This window comes from Callospermophilus lateralis, chromosome 3, assembly GCF_048772815.1.
Source record: "Callospermophilus lateralis isolate mCalLat2 chromosome 3, mCalLat2.hap1, whole genome shotgun sequence".
Taxonomy (NCBI): Eukaryota; Metazoa; Chordata; class Mammalia; order Rodentia; family Sciuridae; genus Callospermophilus; species Callospermophilus lateralis.
Genome location: NC_135307.1, coordinates 110,553,155 through 110,575,543, shown reverse-complemented (window position 1 = coordinate 110,575,543; position 22,389 = coordinate 110,553,155). Strand labels below are relative to the sequence as shown.

The window sequence follows — 22,389 nt, the reverse complement described above, 5'->3', positions numbered from 1 at the left end:
CACACCGAGACCATTTCATGGGCCTGCTGCAGTGGAGACGGCAATAGGAAAGCCTGGCCTAGGGAGTCACCCAGGAAGAAATGGAGCCACTGGGCAGCCACTGGGCCTTACCCAGGGAGACCCCGAGAGGGGCCCAGCTCCCCCTCTGGAGTCTTTGCTTAGGGACAGCAGGTACCAGAGGAAGCCCAGCAGCATTCCACTTCACTTCCCAAGGAATCCATGACATGAGTCACTGCATAACACCTGAACACTCCCAGAGCCCTCCTGGCTGAACAACGCGCCTCCTCTCCTGACAGCCAACACAACACTGTTTTCAATGTGGTCTGGACAGAGCCTAAAACTGTCCGCATGGTGGTGTAAGGGATTATGACTCTGACCTGGATAACTCGGGCAGAAACCCTGCTGTTACTGGCCATGGGGCATGGGGCGGAAACGGAATAGGAACAGGACAGAGGCTTTCGCCACGCCACTCCCCCACTTTAAAATCTGCTGGAGGCTGACAGAGCAAGGTCCAGAGGCCAAGCCTGGCCGACCAAGGGCTTGGCAACATCCTTCTCCCTTCCTCGCCGGCCACTCCCTCTTCTATGCTCTGGCCACCCTGAACTGCTCTGCTGTCCCCAGACATCAGGCCTTCCCAGCTCTGTCTGGCCTGCTCTCTCTGCAGCCTCCCACGCTTCTGTCCATCCTTCAAGACCCCACTGCTGTATCACCCCCTTTCTAGAATCTTCTGACACCCCCAGGATGGCTGCTCCTCCTCTGGGTTCCCGAATAACACGGTTTGACCTTTACTGAACTGTCTCTGCAAGGGGCTGAGCAACGTGCTGGTTACTGGTGTCCCCTGTACCTCTAGGCATTTCAGAGTCAGGGCTTCATTTGTATCCCCGGAGGCCGAGCCCAGAGTCAGTGCTCCGTAAATGTTTCCTTCACACCAGTGCTCAGTCAGCGTTTGGCTCTCTGCTCCACTTATTGGAGGGGCAACTGCAGAAAGGGGGCACCTGCTCCTGGACCTGCATTTCATTCCCTTGGCCTGAGCTCAGGGTGAGGGTGATCAACTCCTGCAGATATTTCCATAATTCTATCCATCCCATGGTGCCACCTGGGCCGGGCCTCAGTTATGGCCACACAATTGAATGGATAGTGCTAACAGTAGGTTTGCCACTACCATCGGTGGGCCCCAGAGCGAGGAGCCATGCAGGCCGGCATCCCGTGTCACATTTCAAATAGAGAGACTGAGGGAACAAACTGTGAATTGGAATGTGTCCCAGCATCCTACCTTGACAGGTACCTTAATGTGACCTAGAAGACCAGGTTTGAACTTGGAATTCTCTGATCCCTTGGCTTCACAGTGGAATGGGGAGGCCTAGGAAGAAGCAGCCCTGGGTGTCAACCTACCCCACCACCATCTTCTACCTTGGGGGCCTCACGAACACCAACTGGATTCCCCAGGACATAAGTCAAAGATCCAGCTGAACCCTCCACCAGGCCCCTGAACCTCTTGCCCAGCCTACAAGCCCAGGGGTGTACCCACTGTCCATGGCAGACACCATCTGACCTCAGACAGATTGACCTGAGGAAGAGGCCCAGGTAGAACTTAGAAGCAGACACTGGAGCAGCCAAAGGAAGGGTCAGGGCCCTGGGTACAGGCTGGACAGAGGAGATACATGTTTGAGATGGGCCTGTCCCTCGGCCCTACACACTCCTTGCCCCATGAAGAGAAGTCCAGCCAAGAGGAGAGACAAGGCATGGCTTCCTAGGCTCACACAGCTCGAGGGACAGTGTCAGTGTCCTGGACCACCCAGGTCCAGGACACTGAGGAGACATGTGTGTCTACAGCTGACCCTTCTCACTTCACAGCCAAACCAGGGAGGCAGTACCTCAGGGAGAGCCGGAACTGCCTCCCAACCGGGCCTCCAGAAAACACCAGCAACAATAAACATCACACACTTCCACACACTTACGGGCAGCTATCGGTGACCAGCGTCTGAGTCACGGCCTTTCTGCTTCAGGATCTTGCCCATCCCCCGCACCAGCAGCACTGATTCATCAAAGTCTGTTTTCAGTACTATTATTTTTAGTCAGCCAAACAATTTTAAAAATGGCAGTAGAGAAGGTGAGGGGGGAAGGCCGAAGCACAAAGAATTTGAATTATTTGTCTTTCAACAGCCCTAAATCAACAAGCGTGGCCACATACTTTTGGGGTACGTTGGAAGTTCAGTCCCTCACTGCATAAACTGAGGTTCTCCAAATGGTGAGCCCTGAGCACAAGGGGCCAGAGGGGTCCCCTACTGGAGTTGATTGACACCATAAATCCAGTTTCCCCCTTGAAAGGGAAAATGGGGCATTTATTGAACACCTACTATGTGCCCTGAGCTACAAATACTAAGTACTTGATCTATCTTATCTCATTCAGGTTGATTTATATGGGGCAGGTGGTTCTAACCCCATTTTATAGAAGGGGAAACCAGACTCCGTAAGTTGATGTTCTGAGGCCACCACATGCCTAGTAGACTCAAAGGGACCACTCTTTCCGCGTTAGTGTGCACTACTTCCTGTCTTCCTCTCCCCCCTGCTCCCCAGGTAACGTGTGAAGAACCTGTATGGAGAGAGGGAAATGGCTACACACCAAATTTAAAGGGGTAACAGAACACAATCAAATCCACCTGCCCGCCCACACATGTGGAAAAGTGAAATGCACCCGGAGTCTGCATCCACTGAGGCTGGGGGAGTTTACAGCAGACAAGAAAGAAGCAGAAGGAAAAACCCAGCGTCAATCATCAGCTCAGCACTCAGCCTCTCGTAACTACTCAAAAAGTCCTTTCTGGATCCGTTACTCCACATTTGGGTTTAGCCCAGAGGTGATTTTTTAAGGAAAAAATGCCTTTTGGCATTTTTGAGCTGTGACAGCGTAAAAACAGACCTTTAAAAGACACACACCCAGAAACCATTACTATTTTCAAAAGTCTGGTTTTCAAAAAGAAATGATGGTGGCCCCTGCAAACTACTACTCGGCCGGCAGGGCAGCCGGTGACAACGCTCAGCTGTAAAGGCCACGGGGCGATCCCTCTGCAGATTTCCACGGCAAGCCCATGTGCAGTGTTTCTTCAACAATATTCGAGCCCTCACCACCCGCAAAGCACTCGAGAGAAACCCTCGCCAGCCCTGAGAGCCACGTGACCGAGAGCCAGCGGCTGGCGGAAGAAACTCACTTTTCATTTCCCAGCTGGGGTTTCAGTCTCCACGCTGCCTGACAAAAGGCTCGTGCTTACGCAATCCACTGTAGTCTTTCTTTATATAGATGTTTGAAAATAAATAAAGGAAGCTTCCTGGGTAAACGCTGACATATGAGCAAACATTTTCCGCAGGTATCCTCTATAATGCCTACCTCTTCCATGTCACCATTTTTAGGCATCTGTGGTCATTAGTTTAAGAAAACTTCCTGCTCTGAGAATAGCTGAAAATAGCCACAAAGGAAGAAAAACTGCTCTTGGCATCTTAAGCCACGCAGCCTCCACGTCTTTATCCTTGGGGTCAGTTATTTTCATATTCCTTTGTAGTTAAATTTCACTGTCAGACTCCCAGAGTAGGAAGAAGTAGGAAAAACAACCCAAATTAAAGACTGAATTACAGTTTTGTTATTTTCATTTATATAAATGGACACCAGGCAAAGAGGGTCTTGGAACACGAATATTTAAGATCTCTGGTTCACTGATTAACTGGTCGCATGCAAACAGAAGTGTCCAGAATGCTTAGGTGAAAATCAAGTCAGAACTAGAAGAGCCTTCCAGGAGAGCTCAGCCAGTCTGTCTTCCAGTTGAGAAGATCAGAGGCCCAGAAAAGTTACGTGACTTGCCCCAGTTCACACAAAACAGAGCTAGGTCTAGAACCTACCCAGCTCTTCTGACTACTGCCTCCAAAATAATCCCCCCAAAACCTTGCTTATTAGTAATTTTTCTTTGATAACATTTATGGGAAGGAAAAAAAAACACTGCTGAGTACACTTTAGCAGAGTCCAGAATTAGCCAAACTTCTTAATTAATAGGCTTCTACTGTGTTTTCATTTTAAACTGAGTCTCTCTGTCAAAACATCGTGCTGCAATGTGCCACTGTGCCAGGCTGCTGTGGACAGCAGGGGCCTCTGATCATCAGCAGCAGATAGTGACACTGTGCTGTGGATTTGTTGTTTCTCAAACTGTTAATTAAGTCAAAACAGAAAATTATATTTTACACACCCACCCACACAAACACACACACACACACACACACACACACACAGAATTACCTTTGTCAGGAGTCCATAAACAGCAGAGCTTGGGGGATTTGGTCTCTTAACACCAAGAAAACATTATTTACAAATTAGCTCAAGCCTGAACACACACAGCATTATTACAACTCCCAAGAGCCCTAGCCAGTGAACTAGAGGCTATGGAAGGGCAGGGATGGCATCTACCTCATTCACTGTTTTGTCCCTGTTTCCCAGTGCAGGGGGTCAGAACAGGGCAGGTACACTAAAGGCAAGGGTTTGCAGTAATATACTACTTTTTACTTCAAAGAGGAAACATTTAACCAGTGTATTAAGATACAGCCCCCAGGTCACACCAGCCCTTCCATGCAAGTGACAAGGTAACATTCACAAGAGTGAATTGAACAAGGTCTTTGGATCTTCTTCGTTCTAAAACTTGGAATTGAGTAAAATTAAAAACCAAACTTCTATGGGTTGGGCTTAGCAAGACAGCTTCCATCTATTTCCAGGAACTATTGTATTTGAGGATGCTATAGGGGGATTTGAACACCTTCTGTTGCTCCTGGCCCAGGAGCTTGTCAGGGGGCAACAGAAGAGCACAACTCTCCTCAGGGAGGAGCTGTCCGGTCCACACAGCACCAACGACTGTATCTGCAAATGGCTGCTAAGCTCCAGGGAACTCCGGGAACTCCGGCAGGTCAGGCCACCTACACTAGGAGCCTCCTGGGCAGGGCTCATTCTAGCCAGCCAGCCCTATCACATGTGAGCTAGGAGGAAGGAATGGAGTTGTTTTCTTGTATTGCTTCTAAGCAGTCAATACAGCAAAGGAGACAAGGGCAAAACTCAATTAGAACTATTCATGAGCTTGGTTAGGAAAGCTGCATGCACGGACAGGGGGGCTAGCGGGGAGGTAGAGAAGGCAGAGGAAGGTTAACAGGAGAATCCTGTTTATTTCATAAAGGAGCTCTCACAGAATAATAGCTATACAGTACATCATAAGCATTAAAACTGCCTAACAAATTAACGAATAGAAATTCATGGTCATTCAGTCCATTAAATCGTGTTAATTTTATTTCCATTATAATAACACAGAAATCACAAATTTACATTATTAAACCAATGTTTATTTTTTAAAAATTCATTTTAATTGGATTCCTGATGTGATCATCAAAAAACAAATTCTCTAGATTTCACCAACTTCTTGTATTTCTCATCAAAACTCAATGACCATTGTATCGGTCAACTTTTTTCTTCAATTAAAAACAATCATTTAAAACTAAATTCTTGCAAAGGATCTTTAAAAACCTATCGCTAAAAGTTCTTATGTCCATTCAAAAACTCAGGCTTAGAAAGCTTATTTTCATGAAGGGTTAACTAAAGAAATAGAATGCTAGGCCACTTCCAAATTGAGATGCTGAGCCTCCACAACCATCTGCAAGTTGTGAACTTCCTACTGATACTCTATCATATTTGGAGCTAAGCTATCTCAAGGCCCGCCTCCCACCCATTCAGGGAACCTGAATTTCAGGTTTGCAGTAATATATTACTTTTTACTTCAAAGAGGAAACATTTAACAGTGCAGTAAGACACAACCCCCAGGTCACACTAGCCTTTCCATGCAAGTGACAAGGTAACATTCACAGCAGCACTCAGTTTAGTAAAAGGCAAAAGTTAAACAGATCCCTATTCTTGTAGGCAGATTCTCCCCATGGACCAAAAAGTTTCCATGATCATCATTCTGATCCTCTTCTTGGTTTCCCATCACACACGGACTTGCCGCCTCTCTGCACCCGCTCCCTCCATAAATAACTGTGTGTCTCCCTACTGCTTGGTACTCCGTGTGTCCCTTGGCTGCCAGTCCTGTCCTATATATTGGGGCAAGTCTGCCTCCAGCCCTAAACAGGAGCTCCTTGAGCACAGGGCCCCTGCTTGGTCATCACAGAAGGGAGCAGATACAAGACTGAACCATTCCATCATGAAGGAGCGATGCAGACAGAAGCCTAAATATTCACATCTCTCCAGCTCTCTAGTTTACAAACCACTTCCACAGGCTTTATCTCCTCCTGATTGTACAGGTTCAGACAGGAAGGCTTTAAGCGAATCCCTAAATCCACGCCGATAGTAAAACAGATGGCAGTCATCACTTCATTTTCTACCACAGTGACTTCTACCACATTTGAAAGATGCATCCTAGCCCCCTTCTCCCCAAAATCCCTCCATACCAGATCTCGCATTTCTTCTGATTGCTGGGAATAGAAAAGAGATAGCAATTCACTTAAATGATGTCCTATTCACGTTTCCCTTACTGAAGTATAAAGCTCTCCACAAGAAGGGACCTTCTCAAATGTATCTCCGCCTCCTCCCCTGGGGCCTGCAGTATTGATTCAGACATGACAGAGGTCCAATATCAATCACTCAACAAAACCTAGCCCTGTAACATCCGATGGGAGCAAGGCACTATGTGTGACACACTCCAGCCCACACGTTCACCTCCCAGGTGTAAGCAGAAAGGACAAGGACATTCAAGTGGCTCCTAGGTTCAGCCACAGATCAGGATCAGCCCTCTAGTCAGCTTCTCATTGTCCTGCAGGTTCCGGTCTCCCCAAGCCCCACGTGGAGTACCCCTCACCAAGGTTAGCGAGCCGATGGACGGCCTCGCCTCCCTGGAAGCTGAAAGTGGGCTTGCGGCCAGCGGTTCACACTGGAGGTGGGAGGATCAAGATGTGGAGAGATGTGAAAGGTACTGAAGAGGGCATCCCAGCAGACTTGGTAACTGGTCTGTGCTAGAACCCTGAGAAAAGAGTATTGAAGATGAATCTCTTTTCCCCTCTCCCCCAGGCAAAAGGAGTTTGCAAAACCCTAGGAGATAACAGGAGGCTATACTCAAAGATCAGGTGCACAGACAGGGAAGAGATGCTGTGTGTGACACCAGTATTTGGTTCACTTTTCTCTCTTCTGTCTCTGGGCTTAACACTGACACAAGGAAACCAAAATTCCCTTTCAAACAAACAGTGCTCCAACACCTGAGCTATATCCCCAGCCCCTTTTTTTCTTTCTTTCTTTCTTTTTTTTTTTTTTTTCTATTTTGAGACAAGGTCATGATAAGTTGACCACACTGGCCTCCAACTTTGCAATCCTCCTGCCTCAGCCTCCCGAGTAGCTGGGATCACAGGCATGCCCCATTGTGCACAGCCACTACAATTTGTCAGTGTATATGAGAAAAGGAGGGTTGGGGTGCTCAACTCCTTATGACTGACCTAACATTCTCTCAGTGGCAAACGCTTCAACCCATTCCTTATGAACTTGGGAGGAGACACCTGCAGCTTCCACCAGGTCCTTGAGCCTGTGCCCAAGTTCTGCCCATCCACCAAGTTCAGTATCCTGACAGCTACTTTGTGCTGTATCTAAGAGCCAAGCTCCTCCACTTTGCTGGCCCATCTTTGTGACAGTCTTTAGCCTATCTGCCAGTTAAGTCTGCATCACTGACACTGTCCTGATCACTAAAATGGCTCAAACCAGGGGAATAGAGAAACCTGACTCAGTCCGTAGTATCCAGCTATAATTGTCAAATGTTGCGGCTGCTACTCACAATTCCATATTAGCCAAAATCTGCCTGTCATAATCTCTTTATACTAAGGGCTCCTTAAACCCCAGAGTCCAGATCTTGCAGAGTGTTCTGAAGTACCCTGTGCCCCATCCCACACACAGGGGGATGACTAAGTTAAACATTTTCCTTTGTCTACTTTCCAAAGCCCCAGTTCTCAAAGTCGGCATGAAGACAGCAATGTGACAATACTGCAACCTATGGGGCTTGGCAGACATATAAACATGGCTTGTGGTTTTCTATCCATGACCAAGATGGCAGCAGCTATTGCCAGGGAGAAGAGGTGATCCCAGGGACTTGGGCAGGCTGAGACAGGAAGACTGTGAGTTCTGCCTCAGCAATGGTGAGGCACTTAGCAATTCAGTGAGACCCAGTCTCTAAATAAAATACAAAACAAGGCTGGGGATGTGGCTCAGTGGTCAAGTGGTCCTGAGTTCAATCCCCAGTACCAAAAAAAAAAAAAAAAAAAAAAAATCCAGGGATGAAAATTTATTTTGTCTGGATCTACCCAAGAAATAGGGTTTCTCTGAAAAGATTTTATACACACACACACACACACACTTAGGTCTGAGGGATATGGCTCAGTGGCAGAGCTCTTGTCTATTTTATGCAAGGCCCTGGGTTCCCAGCACTGCAAATTAAAACAACAACAAAAAAAAAAAAAAAAAAAAAAAAAAACTCCTTTAGCATTAAGTCCTCTCCAGGTAGGGAGAAGATGCCCCAGTCCTAAGTCAGGAGAAGGCCAGGGGGCAGGCCGGCTGGAATTCTCAGAAACCTTCCAAGAGTTCACATGCCTCAGGCTATGGAAGAGAGAAAGGCAGGCCACAGCAACCCCCCACCCCCAGCAGGAGGCAAACTTTTACCCAGTCAAGGTGTCTCTCCAAGCTGTCATCAGCCCAGTGGCTAAAGTATCACCTTCCCAGCAGAGACACCACCTACCCCAGGCCTAGGGTGCTTAAGCACTCAGCAGGGAATGCTGCTCAGAACGTCAAAAGTCTAGAGCAGCCTGGGGTCCCAAGGAGCACCTCGGGTCAGAATGCCACGTCTGCCAGGCCCAGCCTTCCCACCTCTCTCCTCCAAAATTCTCTCTACTTTAAAAACAAGATCGTTTTCGCCTGCATTATCTATTATCCGGAGCTCAGTTTTTTTCTTTAGGTCTTTCTTCGAGGACCTCATAAAACCATGTGAAAGCACTTTGTAAATTGTGAAACACTTTCCACAGCTGTGTGTTTTATAATTGATACCACTTTTTCTCTGTTTCAATGCATGAAGAATTTGTCCTCAATGCACGCAGGCAGATTAGGAGTAGGCAGCTTTTTCAGACCCCCTCCTCAGATGGAGAGGTATCAACTCACACACTCCAACCTCCCCAGCCCCACCAAAAGAATAAAGAATTAAGAGCCAGACCTGGGACCAAAACCCAGATTTCTCTGACCATCACATCACCTCCTCTGAAGTCGATTCTGGCTCCTGATCACTCGCCCAGGGCGCACTCCCCAGACAGCACACCGCCTTCCCTCCCCCCTTTATTGACTGGATCCACCCAGTTTTTTAAAAAACTATTTTTTTAAGTCAGCATTCCCACCATATGTGGCATTTATTTCCAGGGAAGGCCAGCCCTGGGTTCCCATGGACAGATGTTGCTTTGTGCCTGCCTGAAACGGCTGGCAGCTTTTGCACAGCTGCCCCAAGCAGGTGGCCAAGGATGGAGTCTACTCCTGGCCCAGAAGACAGAAGGACAATCCCTGCCAAACTCAGGCCTGAGGAGTCCTCTATTCATCCTTCTGCAGCCCGGGACCCCCAAGAAACCCACCCCCACCCAACCGCACATTCTCTCTCTCCCCACCTTGGTTCAGAATCAGTCTTCAAGGGGACTGAAAGGCAGGAGCAGGAGATCAAGGTACCCCAGCCCCCGATGCCCTGCCAGGCACAGCTAAGCTCAGGAAGGCCCTGAGAGTGGAGAGAAGTCACTGACCCCTTCTATCAGCCATCTGTGAGCTCCAGCTCGGTCTAGCTAGCGCGATGGAAGTATAAAGGAGGTCCGGACAGATGGCAAAGCGCTTTAGGAAGGAGGGCTGTACAGGAATGCGAGGGCCCGAGCGAGGCCCGCACTGGGGCATGTTTTGTTATCAGTCGGACGCTAACCTCTTCTATCGATATGCAATCTCAGACTAAAAAGAAGGCAAAAAGTCAGAAGTGGGGTGGGAAGTGGGGGAGAAGACCCTATTTTCTGCCACTTGTCTTTCCCACTTGAAAGTCAGAGCTCTGTGCTGTAACTAAAGTGCGTGCATGCACAGGGGGCGGGAGACTGGCACAACCGAGTCTAAAAATACTCGATAAAAATGCTAATCCCGAAGGCAAAGAAAGAACGAAGAAGGAATCTGTCAATCACCAGGCTCCCGCTCCTCACCCACAGCCCCAGCTGTACCGACTGCATTCCTGCAGAGGAAAGAAGTGGGGGGACAGCACTGAAGAAAAGAAAGGGAGAGACACCACCACCTCCACGAGCGCGGGCCGCCGCGGGGCGGGAGGCGGCGGCGGAGGAGGGGCTCGGCCCGCGGAGCCGAACAAAGCGGGCCTCAACTTGGAGCCCGCAGCTCCAGGAATGGGGGACCAATCCCAGAAGCACCCCCTTTTCCGGAGGTGGAAAACGAATGTGAAGTCTGGAAATCAAAGTGCCGCGTGGAAGCCCCAGGCTCCGAATCTTGGCAAATCCAGAGAAGGTTTTGTTTGGGGTCTCTCCGCTCTCTCCTGGCCGCACTCACAAGCCCCCCCTTATACACAGACACACACGCACTCCTTCTCTTTCTAGCCCAGCCGGGCCGGCCCCGCCGCACCAGGGGGCAGGGCCGGCGCTTCCCCCTGGTCCTCCAGGGGCCCCCACCTGGGGATGGTGATGCACTTGGTGTTGACGTTCTGCGTGGTGATGGCCTTCTCCAGTTCATCCAGCTGCCCCGTCTTCTTAAGCTTCTTGACCAAGCTCTTGACCGCCTTCTCGCACCACTTCTCCTCCTGCCCGTTCTGCTCGCCTTTCTTCCAGCCCAGCAGGCGCTTCACGATCGGCGGGGTGAAGGGCAGGATGGACGACATGGTTGGGGAGGGAACGCAGGCGGAGAGGGGCGCCCCCGGCGGGGCTGAGAGCGGCGGGACGCCGGGGGCGCGGAGCCCGGGGCCGGCCGCGCAGCCCAAACTTCGCCTCAACTCTGGGCGAACTTGCCGGTGCGCCGGGCCGGGCCGCGGCGTTGCAGCCTGCGGGTCTCGGCGCGCGGCCCTGCGCCCGAGCGGCTCCCGCGACCAGGAGAAGAGCTGCGCGGGGCGGACGGGCCGGCGGACAGCAGCGGCGCTGGATCGAGAAGGCCCCAATCGCGGGGCGGAGGCGGCGGCCGCGAGGCTCGGAGTGGCAGCAGAAAGTTTGGGTTTCCGCACGGAGTGGCTGTTTGGGTGCCGCCTCCGGGAAGGAAAGTCCAGCCCCCAGCCAAACTTTGCTCGCCTTGCTCGCTTTGATGCGCAGATCCCTCCGCCTCTGCGGCCTCGCCTCCCGCTGCCCTCCTCCTCCTCCTCCTCCTCCTCCTCCTCCTCCTCCTCCTCCTGCCCGCTCGCTCGCTCGCTCGCTCGCTCGCTGGGAAGGTCCCGGGCGTCCGCCGCGCTCCCGCTCCCGCTCCCGCCCGCTCCCAGTCTATGTTTCATGCAAATCCGCGTGCAGCCTCCTTTCCAAGCGCTGTCACCGCCCCCTCGCCGCCGGGGCTCCCCGCCTCCTCCCCCGCGCCCCGCCGCCTCCTCCCCCGGGCGCCCTGCCCGCCCCCAGCTCCGGGGAGGACACCCGCCTGCCCCCGCCCTGCGCCCAACACGCCCACGTGGGCGACCCGGCACTGCTGAGGCCCCGGCCCGAAGCCGTGCGGGCGTGGAGAGGAAGTTCTGGGAGTGGGGTGGCGAGAGGGGCCCCTGGCGGGCAGGCAGAGCTCGGGCCTCGCGTCCGCCCTGGGATCCCAGGCTGAAGAAGCTCCGTCGCAGTTGCGGGCCGGAGAGGGTTAGACTCGCGGCTGGCGGCGGTGCCCCCAAAAGACCCGGACCCAAGACGCGGCGCACGCGGAAGGTTGGAGGCCCTGGAAGTCGGGGCGCGCTGATCCCGGTCTGGGGCCTTGGCTGGCGCCAACGACCTGGGGGCTGTTTTTATTTTCTCAACGATGAGATCACTCCGACTGACAGCCCCGAAGCTGTGTGCGGAGGAGGGAGTTGGAAGGGGGAAAAGTAGACTTTTAAAAGTGGAGTATTGGGTACCCCAGTGACAACCTGAACAATAGCTGGAGCCAGGGGTCTCTTGGGCCCTGTGAGCCAAGCACTTGTTAGAAAATGGGCCTCGGAGACATCCATTGAGTTCAGGAAGAAATGAAGGGGGGGGGGACGATTTAGAATTTATTTGGGGGAAAATTTAAGGGGTATTAGAAAAATTCGTGATACAGAAAGATCCGAAATTCGATACCAAATAACTAGGAAAGAGAACTTTGTTTCCAAACCAATGGACAAAAAAGTGGGGGGGCAGAGAATACTACTTGGAAGTTGATGTGTTTTTAAGTTAGCTTAGGTGGGAAGCCGGGAAACCGTGGCACGTTGGAGAGCGGTGGGGCTTTTCTCCCACCAGCAGAATTCAGGGGCCTCTGCCCACAGGCCCCCCAGCGCCTTCCTCCTATGGCCGCCTCCCCTGTCAGGCAGCCGGCGGCTGAGGCTTTTGTTTGTTTTTTAACAGCAGGAAACCCCCCATGGTGAGAAAGAAGTTATCTCCAAACCCTGGTGCCGGTGGGGAGTTACAAAGCCCTGTGAGGTGTGGCCGGATCCACAAAGGCAGCTCAGAAGCTGCAGGGGACTTGCCCTTTCACAGAGGATGGCCTCCCACTAGCTGTCAGGGGCTGCCGCTTCTCTTTCCTCTGAACTCCCAGCTTGCTGGGACCTGAAAGGAGAAATCTTAAGCCTCATCGAAGCTGGTTCCAGCGCTGCTGATCCTATTTGTTGGTGGCAGCTGTAGTCTTGCGTTTTGCTGTCTTATTCCCAGCCCTTAGGAAGAGAGATCAGGATAGAAGGCAGGTGACATTTATTAATTGCCGTCTTCATTCCAGAGAGCCCAAGTGCTGCCCTCTGAAGTAATCTGCACCGTCGTCCCTGAAGTAGATGTCCTTATTCTTCACATCTATGAATGAGGCACCTGAGACACGGAGAGATTTCTGGACTTCTGGGGATCCCACATGGCAGAGCTGGGGCTTAAGCTCAGGACTTTGTGAGGCCTTATTCCGAAATTGCCATTGCACCCAGCTGCCTCACAGAGCAAGGCAGAGGTGACTTTGTTAAGAGAGCTCTTTGCAAAGCAAAAGTTCTTTATCCAGGCACACTATTGTGAGAGCTTAAGAAATGTTTGCTTGTGGTGACATGGGCTACAAATAGCTTTCCTCACAGCCTCCTAGGTCTGCTGCGGGACCCTAATGTGAAAGCCTCACTGAAAGAGAACCAGCAGCTGTGGAGTAGTAGACCACACCTTGGGCCCCAGGAGTGGTGTGGTGCAGGGAGCCGAGTTCAGGCTAAGGCATCTATGGAGCATCTCAATGCAGCCCTCCTGCTCAGGTCTGGGAACTCTGAAAGGTACCAGGGGACCTAGGGAAGCACCAATGAGTGGGGTCAGGGTGTGCCTGAGTGGGCAGAGGATACAGAGGGACCCTTGCAAGATGATGACTATCATCTTGCAGACAATGGTTAATTTTAACCCAAACCTCAAATCCAGCAAGGCCAGCCCTTGAGAGTCAGCCAGAATACAAGTTCAGGCTCCATCACCAACTAATGTGGCTTTGGATCCTGGCTCTTTTCCTCCTTCACTTTGCTGAGCATGTGTTCTCTCAGCTGTAAGAATGGAGCTAAGGGTTCTTATGGTGCATAGTGGTGAATTCAGAAAGAGCATCATACGCATCCTGCACTTGTGCAACCCCTCATCTTACACAAAAGAGAGCCGGTTTGTATTAGGGAGGGAAGTAACTCAAGAGAGATTCAAGGATTAAATGGAGTGGAAGGGCCTGATGTGTACCTCACCTTCTAAACTCATGGCATTGGAAGGGGCCCTTGTTCAAAACCCCCTCACTTTCCTGAGGGGAGGAAAAAACTAGTTAGCCGACTAGTTAGTGTGACTGAAACATGCATGCTTTCCCACATTTCCTTTCCAAGGCAGCATTGTTGTGACAGGGTCTGCTGGGTGTGCAGAAAAATAAAAAGCTGGATCCACATGGGAATCTGATGGTGCTGTCTCTGGGCTAGTTCTTTCTCCTCCAGTGAGAAAAGTTGAAGAATAAGTGCAGTGTCACAAAGCCCCCTAGGAAGAGTGAGAAGTTACTTTTTCTCAGTTCTAAGAGACCCTTACATGCCCTCCTCAGTTTGGGTGATAATGGGTAAGTGGCTACTGATGGATGCAACTCTGTTCTGGCGCCTGGTTTCCTGGGGCCCAGCCAGGCCTGCTTTGCAGAGGTTGTCCTTGTCCTTGGAAGGGAAACATTAGCCCAGTTAATTTTTCATCCTGGTAAGTGCAAAGTTCAGGAGAGGTGGGATGGGGGTGGAGGCACAGCTCTGTCTCCCTGGGAATAGTCAGCCCTATCAGGAGCCTCCAGACAGACATGCCAAAGCATGTTTGGAGCAGCTCCCAGGTGGAACCCTGGAGAGAAACGAACACCTGACTTCGGCTATGTTTTTTTCCCATTAGCCAAAGGGTATTTAATCAGCAAGTGGTGAGTCTAGAAAGAACATTGGGATCATTCTGTCTTCATTTTACAGAGACAGAAAGGGATATCTGAGGAAGGGAGGTGAGCAGGTTGGAACTAGAACTCTCCTGAGCTAGAGGAGGGCCTCTACCTACAGCCAGCTCTCTGTAGCTCTTTATAGCACCTTACCCAGTGGGGTCTCCTGGGTTAAACTTCCAGCTTCACCACTTCCAGCTGTGTAACTTAACTCTTATGTGTCAGTTTCCTCGACCATATAATGGGGATGGTAATAAAATTGCTTCTTAATTATGCGTGGAATCAAATTAAATTGGCTGTGTCAAGAGCACATAGTAGGTTCTCAATATACATGGATATGGCTGATGCATAGGATAGAGCATCATACAAGAACTAGAAGTTTCATGTACATAAGACAAATGAAATCCCTAAAAACAGTTTGGAGGGAAAATAGCCACAGTGAAATGAATAGCATAATGCCACCTGGGTAAAACATCACATACAGGCCTGGGGTTGTGGCTCGGTAGTAGAGCACTTGCCTAGCACATGTGAGGCACTGGGTTCAATCCTCAGCACCACATAAAAAAAATAAATCAATAAAATAAAGGTATGGTGTCTATAACTAAAAAAAAAATCACGTGCAAAACAACAATGCATATTTTGAAAGAAGTCAAACAAAAAGTAAACACATTGAGATGGCTATTTTTAAAAAAATAAAATAACAATTGTTGTAGAAGATGTAAAGAAATTGGAACTCTTACTCATTGCTGGTAGGAATGTAAAATAGTGCTTGCCTCTGTGTATGGTACTTCCTCAAAAAATTCACTAGGATCACTATATGATCCCTCTATGATCCAGCAGTTCCATGTGTGGGTATATACATAAAAGAAGTGAAAGCAGGTGCTCAAAGGTATCTGTGCATGCCATGTTCAGAGCAGCATTGTTCTCAATAGCCTTAGGTAGAAACAACAATAGCCACAGGTTGAAATGCCCACCAACAGATGAGTGCATTAAGAAAAATGTTTCTGCAACCAATGAAATATGTGGTGTATACATACAAGAAGATTCTGATTAGTGCTATGACATGGATAAACCTTGAAAACATTATGCTAAAAGAAATAAACCAGTCACAAAAATATTTAAAAGTCTAATTTCACTTACAGACATACCTAGAATAGTCAGATTTATTTTTTTAAAATGAAGGATTGAGCCCAGGGGAGCTTAACCAGTGAGCTTCATCCCCAGCCCTTTTTGTATTCTATTTAGAAACAGGGTCTCACTAAGCTTCTTAGGGCCTTGCTGAATTGCTGAGACTGGCTTTGAACTTGCAATCCTCCTGCCTCAGCTTCCCAAGCCACTGGGAATACAGGTGTATGCCATTGCACCCAGCCAAGAGTAGTCAGATTCTTAGAGACAGTGTAGATGGAAGTCTGAGGGATCTGAGGGGAAGGGGAATGCGGAGTTGTGGTTGAATGGATGTGGAATTTCAGTTGGGGAATGTGAAAAAGTTCTGGGGGTGGATAGTGGGAATTGTCAAAAAACAATGTGAATGTATTTACTGCCACAGGACTGTACACTTAAAATGATAAACTTTATACACTTTTGCCTCAGTAAAAATCAATAGGAATAAAAAGATACATGAACACAGTAGAACAGGTATGCAAGGGTGGGTATCTGGGAATAAGGAATGAGGCTAAAGAGGGAAAAATAAATGAGTGAATTCAGGGCTCTATAATGATTGACACCCTCTGCTCCCGAGCTGCACATTTCAAGGTGCTCTGTATATGTTAGTAAATATGCTAATTTTCTGTGGTATGCTCAAAAGTCAATACCTGTGGCTTCCAGACTAATCTAGTTGAGGATCATGACTTTTCACCTTTGGAGAAATTATTTAAAATGTTTGTCTCACAGTATCCCTAGGAGAGTGCAGGATCAGGCATCATCCCCTCTGACAACTTAGGGAGCAGAGGGCAGCAGACTGACGCCATTTGTGGGTTTGCTCTGTGCCAGGCTCTGGGCCTGGGACTTGAAGGATGTGGTCATATTTAAAGTTCTCACAGCCTCTGCAAGATGATTGTTATTGCTGCTTCAGGAAGGAGGGACCAGGAAAGCAGGGAGTTGAGCTGCTATTGACCAAAACTGGACTAACCCTGGACTGCTGATCCCTGACTACCAGCCCAGCCTGGGGTTTTCTGTCCCCAAAGCTCTTGGCATGGTGTCCAGTGATGATTGCAGAACATGCCTGGAAGATCAAGGCTCTGCAAGAAGGAGCTGGGGATAGATGCTATCCAAGGAAGGCACTAAGAGGGACCAGGTCTGATTCAGGGAGGCCTTAGGCAGAGATTAGACGTGGGGAGGTGGCTGCTGTGGGAGGACAGTCCAGGCCCATTGGTGTCCAGGGCAGAGTGCATGGAGCTATCTTGAGTTCACTTGCAGGAACTCCTTCTGGCCTTTGAAAACTGCATGTTAGGAGTCAGGGGCCAGGAGAGGATTTTAGTACTATGGGGTTGTATGTGTGTGCTTTAAATTTTACTATTTATGTCCAGGTGTGTTGATCACTCTCTTCATACATACAGGTGATGTTGAGATTCTGGTGTGGGCGTGTTAGTGGTCTCCATCTGCCCACGCCTTTCAGGCCCTTCTAATCCAAATCTCATTCTTTCAGAGTTCAATCCTAGTTGTTTAAGTGAAATAGGTACGTGTCTGAGTTTTCTCCCCACATTCATGTGTCTTTGTCTTTGCATACATTTTGTATGTATCTAGATATTTATAGAGGTCATTATGTTTTCCCTTTCCTGTTTTCTGGGACAGTAAGAGTCACAGACATTACTTGGCTCTGTCTGAGCACCTCCCTCAGTCCATGGTTCAGTGTGCAGGGTGGACCTAAAAAAATAGCAGTTGGAAAATTTTTCTTTCATTATCATTTGCTTTTAAAAATACATGTGTATGAACAGCCATCAAAGATGATGCCCGGAAAGAACTACGGTTCTATAAAAGTGGTGAGATTGTATACCTTTGTTATTTTTAATGTTGGCATGTTGTTTTTACTTTAAAAAAAAAAAAAAAGCAGTAGAGGTAAATCTCAAAGGAATTGAGAGCAGGAACTTGGACAGATATTTGTACACCCACGTGCATAGCAGTGTTATTCACAATAGCCAAAAAGTGGAAGCAACCCAAGTGTCCATCAACAGGTAGATGGATAAGAAACTGCAGTGTATGAACACAATAGAATATTATTTGACCTTGATAAAAAAGAGGTCGCTTCTAAAATGTGCCAAAACCTGAATGCACCTGGAGAACTTTATAAGTTAAATAAGCCACTCACAAAAGGACAAATATTGCATGATCCTACTTATATGAGATACTTTAGTCAGATTCATAGAGACAGAAAAAAGAATAATGGATTCCCAGAGCTGGGGGAGGGGAAATGGGTGTTAGTGTTTAAAGTGTACAGAGCTGTAGCTCAGCGCTGGAGCGCTTGCCTAGCGCGTGTGAGGCACTGGGTTTGATTCTCAGCACTGTACAAAAATAAATAAATAAAATAAAAGTATTGTGTCCCTCTACAACTGAAAAAAATGTTTTAAAAAAGTGTACAGAGCTTCAACTTTAAAGGAGGAAGGGTTCTAGAAATGAATGGTGGTGGTCGGAGCAGAACTTATGAACATATTTGATGCCACTGAACTGTACATTTAACAGTGGCAGAGCTGGTAAATTTTGTCATGTGTACTTGGCCACACTTTTAAAAATAAATAAATTCTAGAAACTGAAGTTTAGAGTGTACTGTCAAAAATGTTATCATTCAATAAAAATAGATTCTTAAATTGTTTTTTTGGGGAGTGCTGGGAGATTGAACCCAGGGCCTCAGTCATGCTGGGAAAGTGCTCTACCACTGAGCTTGGCCCCAGAGAAAGAAAACAATGTGTAGGTGGAAGTGGAGTTGGGTCTCTCCTGAGTGAGGAATGTGGCTCTGGAGAGTGTCTCTGGAGAAAATGAGACCATGGCTACCTGTGCTCTCTGGTCAGGTGTGAGCTTGTTGTGTTGCTGGCCCCCAGGGGCCTGCTGATGCTTCTCTGTAGTCAGGCACCGGGGTGTGACAGGAGAGACTGAAGCCTTGACCTCTTAAAATGGCTTCCTGGTCTAGAATACCTCACCTCACAGACACTCCCGCAAGTGTGGCCCCTGGGAATCCTGCTGTGGGCTCCAACTCTGAGGGATTCAAATAAAAGTTAACAAGGCAGGCTGCCCCTCTCCCTGCCATTCAGCCTCACCAGAGCGGGGACACCTGCTTAAGGATAAATATATTCGGTGGTTGTTGTAAAACAGATGCTTTCATTGTAGAGAAATGTTTTGAATTTTATGATGGCGTCGATAATCAAGCCTGTCTGCAATAGAAGAGGAACAAAGCGCTGACACAGGCGGTGGCACGGTGGCCTTTGGAAACATGGTGCTAAGTGAAAGAACAAGTAGCAAAAGACGTGGCACTGTAGGATTTCAGCTCCATGAAATGTCCACAACTGCCTGCTCTAGAGATAGAGGGGTGGTGGCAGATGGCTGGGGCTGGGCTGGGCTGGGCTGGTAGAGCAGCTCATGGGTGCCGAGTTTCTCTCTGGAGTGATAGAAATGTTCTAAAATTGGCTGCAGCGACTACACAACCCTGTAAATATACGAAACACAATTGGGCATCGTTAAATGGGTGAATTATATGGAAGGTGCACTACATCTCAATAAGGATGTTTTCAAAAATAATAATACAGACTGGCACATACAAAGCCCTTCCAAGGGTTCCAACCTGCTCACAGGGTTAGGTTAACTACATTTTTACAACTCCCTGTGGCCTTCGTTAGTGTCATCCCCTTTTCAGCAGGGAGCACCAAGGCACACAAGGGGACATCAGTGAGTGGCCGTACTCTGACAGTCCAGGCAGTCTGCTAGTCAGTCCTTGTTCCTAACCACAGTGGAGACGAACAGCCACCACCACCTAGAAATAACCACACTGCAGTCCCCTGAGGTTTCATTGGCACATCATGAACATCTTTCTATGTTAATAAACATGCACTTGCAATGTGGTATTGAATGACTGTAGTCACATGGATCTGTCATCATTTATTAAACCAGTTTCCTGTGACTGGACATACAGGTTACTTCCAGTTTTATTTGATAGTTCTGCTCTAAACATTTCTGGGCATCACATATGCGTACATCCCTAATTAGTTTCCTAGAATAAGTCCCTAGAAAGTGCATTGCTACTTTTGATGCCATTACGAGAGGGGCCCCCTGAAAACTTATTGTACCAGCTCACCCTCACCATACCAGCTTAACAGAGAGATGGTATCTGGGGAGATTCTATTCTAGTCTGACTTAGCCATCAGTGGTTCCATCCAAGGGGACCAGAAAGCTTTAGCCTTAGCTATGACTTTTTTGTTTTGCTTTGAAATGAGAAAAGGGGTCTCTTCTGAAAGACATCCCAGCATGAAGCAGGGACCAACCTGCCTTAAGGTAAGGAATTCTGGTTTGTCATTCTTGGCAGGAAGGCTAAGGATATACCTTTATTTTATATATATATATATATATATATATATATATATATATATATATATATATATATATATATATAAAATGTTGTAGTTGGACACAATACCTTCATTTTAGTAATTTATCTTTATGTGGTGCTGAGGATTGAACCCAGTGCCTCACATATGCCAGGGGAGCGCTCTATATATATATGTTGTAGTTGGACACAATACCTTCATTTTAGTAATTTATCTTTATGTGGTGCTAAGGATTGAACCCAGTGCCTCACATATGCCAGGGGAGCGCTCTACCGCTGAGCCACAAATCCAGCCCCCTAAGGATATACCTTTCAGACCTCTTCCCCTGCCCTTCCATAGTTAGGGTTCCCCAGAGCTAAGTACTTGCCTCTGTTACCTCCCTCCCAGGGTGATCTTATTCACCCTTGAGTCTCATCTAACCCTTATACACTGACTCCCAAATCTGAGTAATCTGGCCCAAAGTTCTCTCCAGAGTGCTGGTCTCAGACATGCGACTGTCTCTGGACCTCCCGGCCATCTCAGAGTTAGCGCTGGGAGCTGAACCAGTTTCCTTCATGGAGCCCTTCCTCCACCCTCCACCCTCCAGTGGCCTCACCACAGTCTACTGTCACCCCTCCCGTCCCATGCTGTCCCTAATCCCAGCTGTCCCTGCACCCTATAGAATCTCTCCAATACCCAGCCTCCATCTACTTGGAGTCCCCATCACGGCTCGCCACCAGTTATCAGAACCATTTTCTAATTACGTTCTCTGCTCGCTGCCGGCGTGAGCATTCTAAAGCACAAATCTAATTTGCATCTCCTCTGCCTTTTAAAAAAATTGCTTTCAGTGATTTGCCATTGTCTCCGGCAATGCTGTCCAATAGAAATAGAGAGTGACATATGTCATTTTAAATTTTCTTTAGGCCACATTATAAAAAGGAAAAAGAAACAGGTGGCATTAATTTAGATAATGTATTTTTAACTCAGCATACCCAGTGTGTTACTATTTCAACATCCAATCAATATAAAAATTATCTTATGTCATTTTTTTGTTTGTTTGTTCACAAGCTTTGCAGTTCCTTGTGCCTTACACTTACGTCTGCATTAGCACCCAGTCACATTTCAAGGGATCAACAGCCACAGGAGCTTGTTGGGAGCTGAACCAGTTTCCTTCATGGACCCCTTCCTGTTTGGGTGGCCCAGGTTCGGAGACTGGAGTCCACAGTCCTTCATATAGAATAGAAGGCCCTGGGTGATGGGGTTTGAGCCAGGTTTGAGCATCACCTCTGCACGAGGCCTTTCTTCTCTCACTCCTGGGGCTGGACTGGGCCCCACTCTACCCTGTGCAGACCTCTGTGCTCCTTATGTCCATTGCTAACCCATTGGTGTATTAACTTGTGGACTTACTGATCTATTACACTCGATTTTAAGCCCCTTAATGGCCAGGACTTTGTCTTGCTTTTCTATCACCAACGCCTATGCCTAAGCACATCAAAGACACTTAATAATAAATACTTGGTGGATGGATGGATTAACATAAGAAAATGTTAATTTTCTCCAGAGAGAGGAAGTGACTGGACCAAGGTCCCATAACTAAAACATGGCGTCCTGGCTTACACTGCAGGCACTCAGCCCCTGGGTTAGAGGACAGCAGAAGTGTCCTAATTTGTAATATATGCCATGTCCATACATACCGCTAAAATCCAGGCGGCCTGGACCACAATCCTGTGTTTCTGGTATGGGTTCAGCTTTAGTCGCATTATATTTTACTGCCCTTAAATAATTCCTAGGAAATGACAGGAACCAAAAGAAACGTAGGTGCATGCTACAGGATGATACAGGGCACTCAGTCAGGACTGGCCTCACTCACAGATAAAGAGGATGCCACGGACTGGAGAAGAAGTCCTCTGCCTGAGAAGTCTCTGAGGTGCCTAGGGAAGGGGCAGGAGGAAGATGGACTGACTAGAGTGCGAGGGACACATGGAGGGCCAGCTTCTCTCAACAGACCTGTGCCAACTTGTGTAGTATCTACACTCGGGTCTCTTGTTCTGACCTTGGATAGTATAAATACATGACTCCACTGACCTCCATTGCATTAGCCACAGCTGACACTGCTGATCAATCACCGAGTTCTTCCCTGCCTTGGGATCCTTAATCTCTGCCATGGAGAAGTCAGGCTTCTGGTTGAAACGTGTTAGTCTTTGAGACTCTTCTAACTTTGACCCAATTCTATCCATAAAGATGCATTCCTCTGGTCGCTGGGAATCCCCTAAC

At 48.4% G+C, this 22,389-nt stretch overlaps 1 protein-coding gene and 1 long non-coding RNA gene across 2 annotated transcripts in view; one reads left to right on the top strand and one right to left on the bottom strand.

Annotated features, from left to right (window-relative positions):
- Smad3 (SMAD family member 3) overlaps nucleotides 1–11,329 on the bottom strand; it is a 109,592-nt gene extending 98,263 nt beyond the window's left edge. The window contains exon 1 of the mRNA XM_076850988.2: nucleotides 10,729–11,329. Coding sequence (XP_076707103.1) covers nucleotides 10,729–10,934 — 206 coding nt within the window. The 5' untranslated portion in view covers nucleotides 10,935–11,329. The remainder of the gene's footprint in view (nucleotides 1–10,728) is intronic.
- Nucleotides 11,330–11,702: 373 nt separating this feature from the next.
- On the top strand, nucleotides 11,703–14,104 carry LOC143394121 (uncharacterized). Its single transcript, XR_013090663.2, has 2 exons — nucleotides 11,703–11,937; nucleotides 12,956–14,104. It is a non-coding gene; the product is annotated as an uncharacterized LOC143394121 (long non-coding RNA).
- The last annotated feature ends 8,285 nt before the right edge of the window (nucleotides 14,105–22,389 follow it).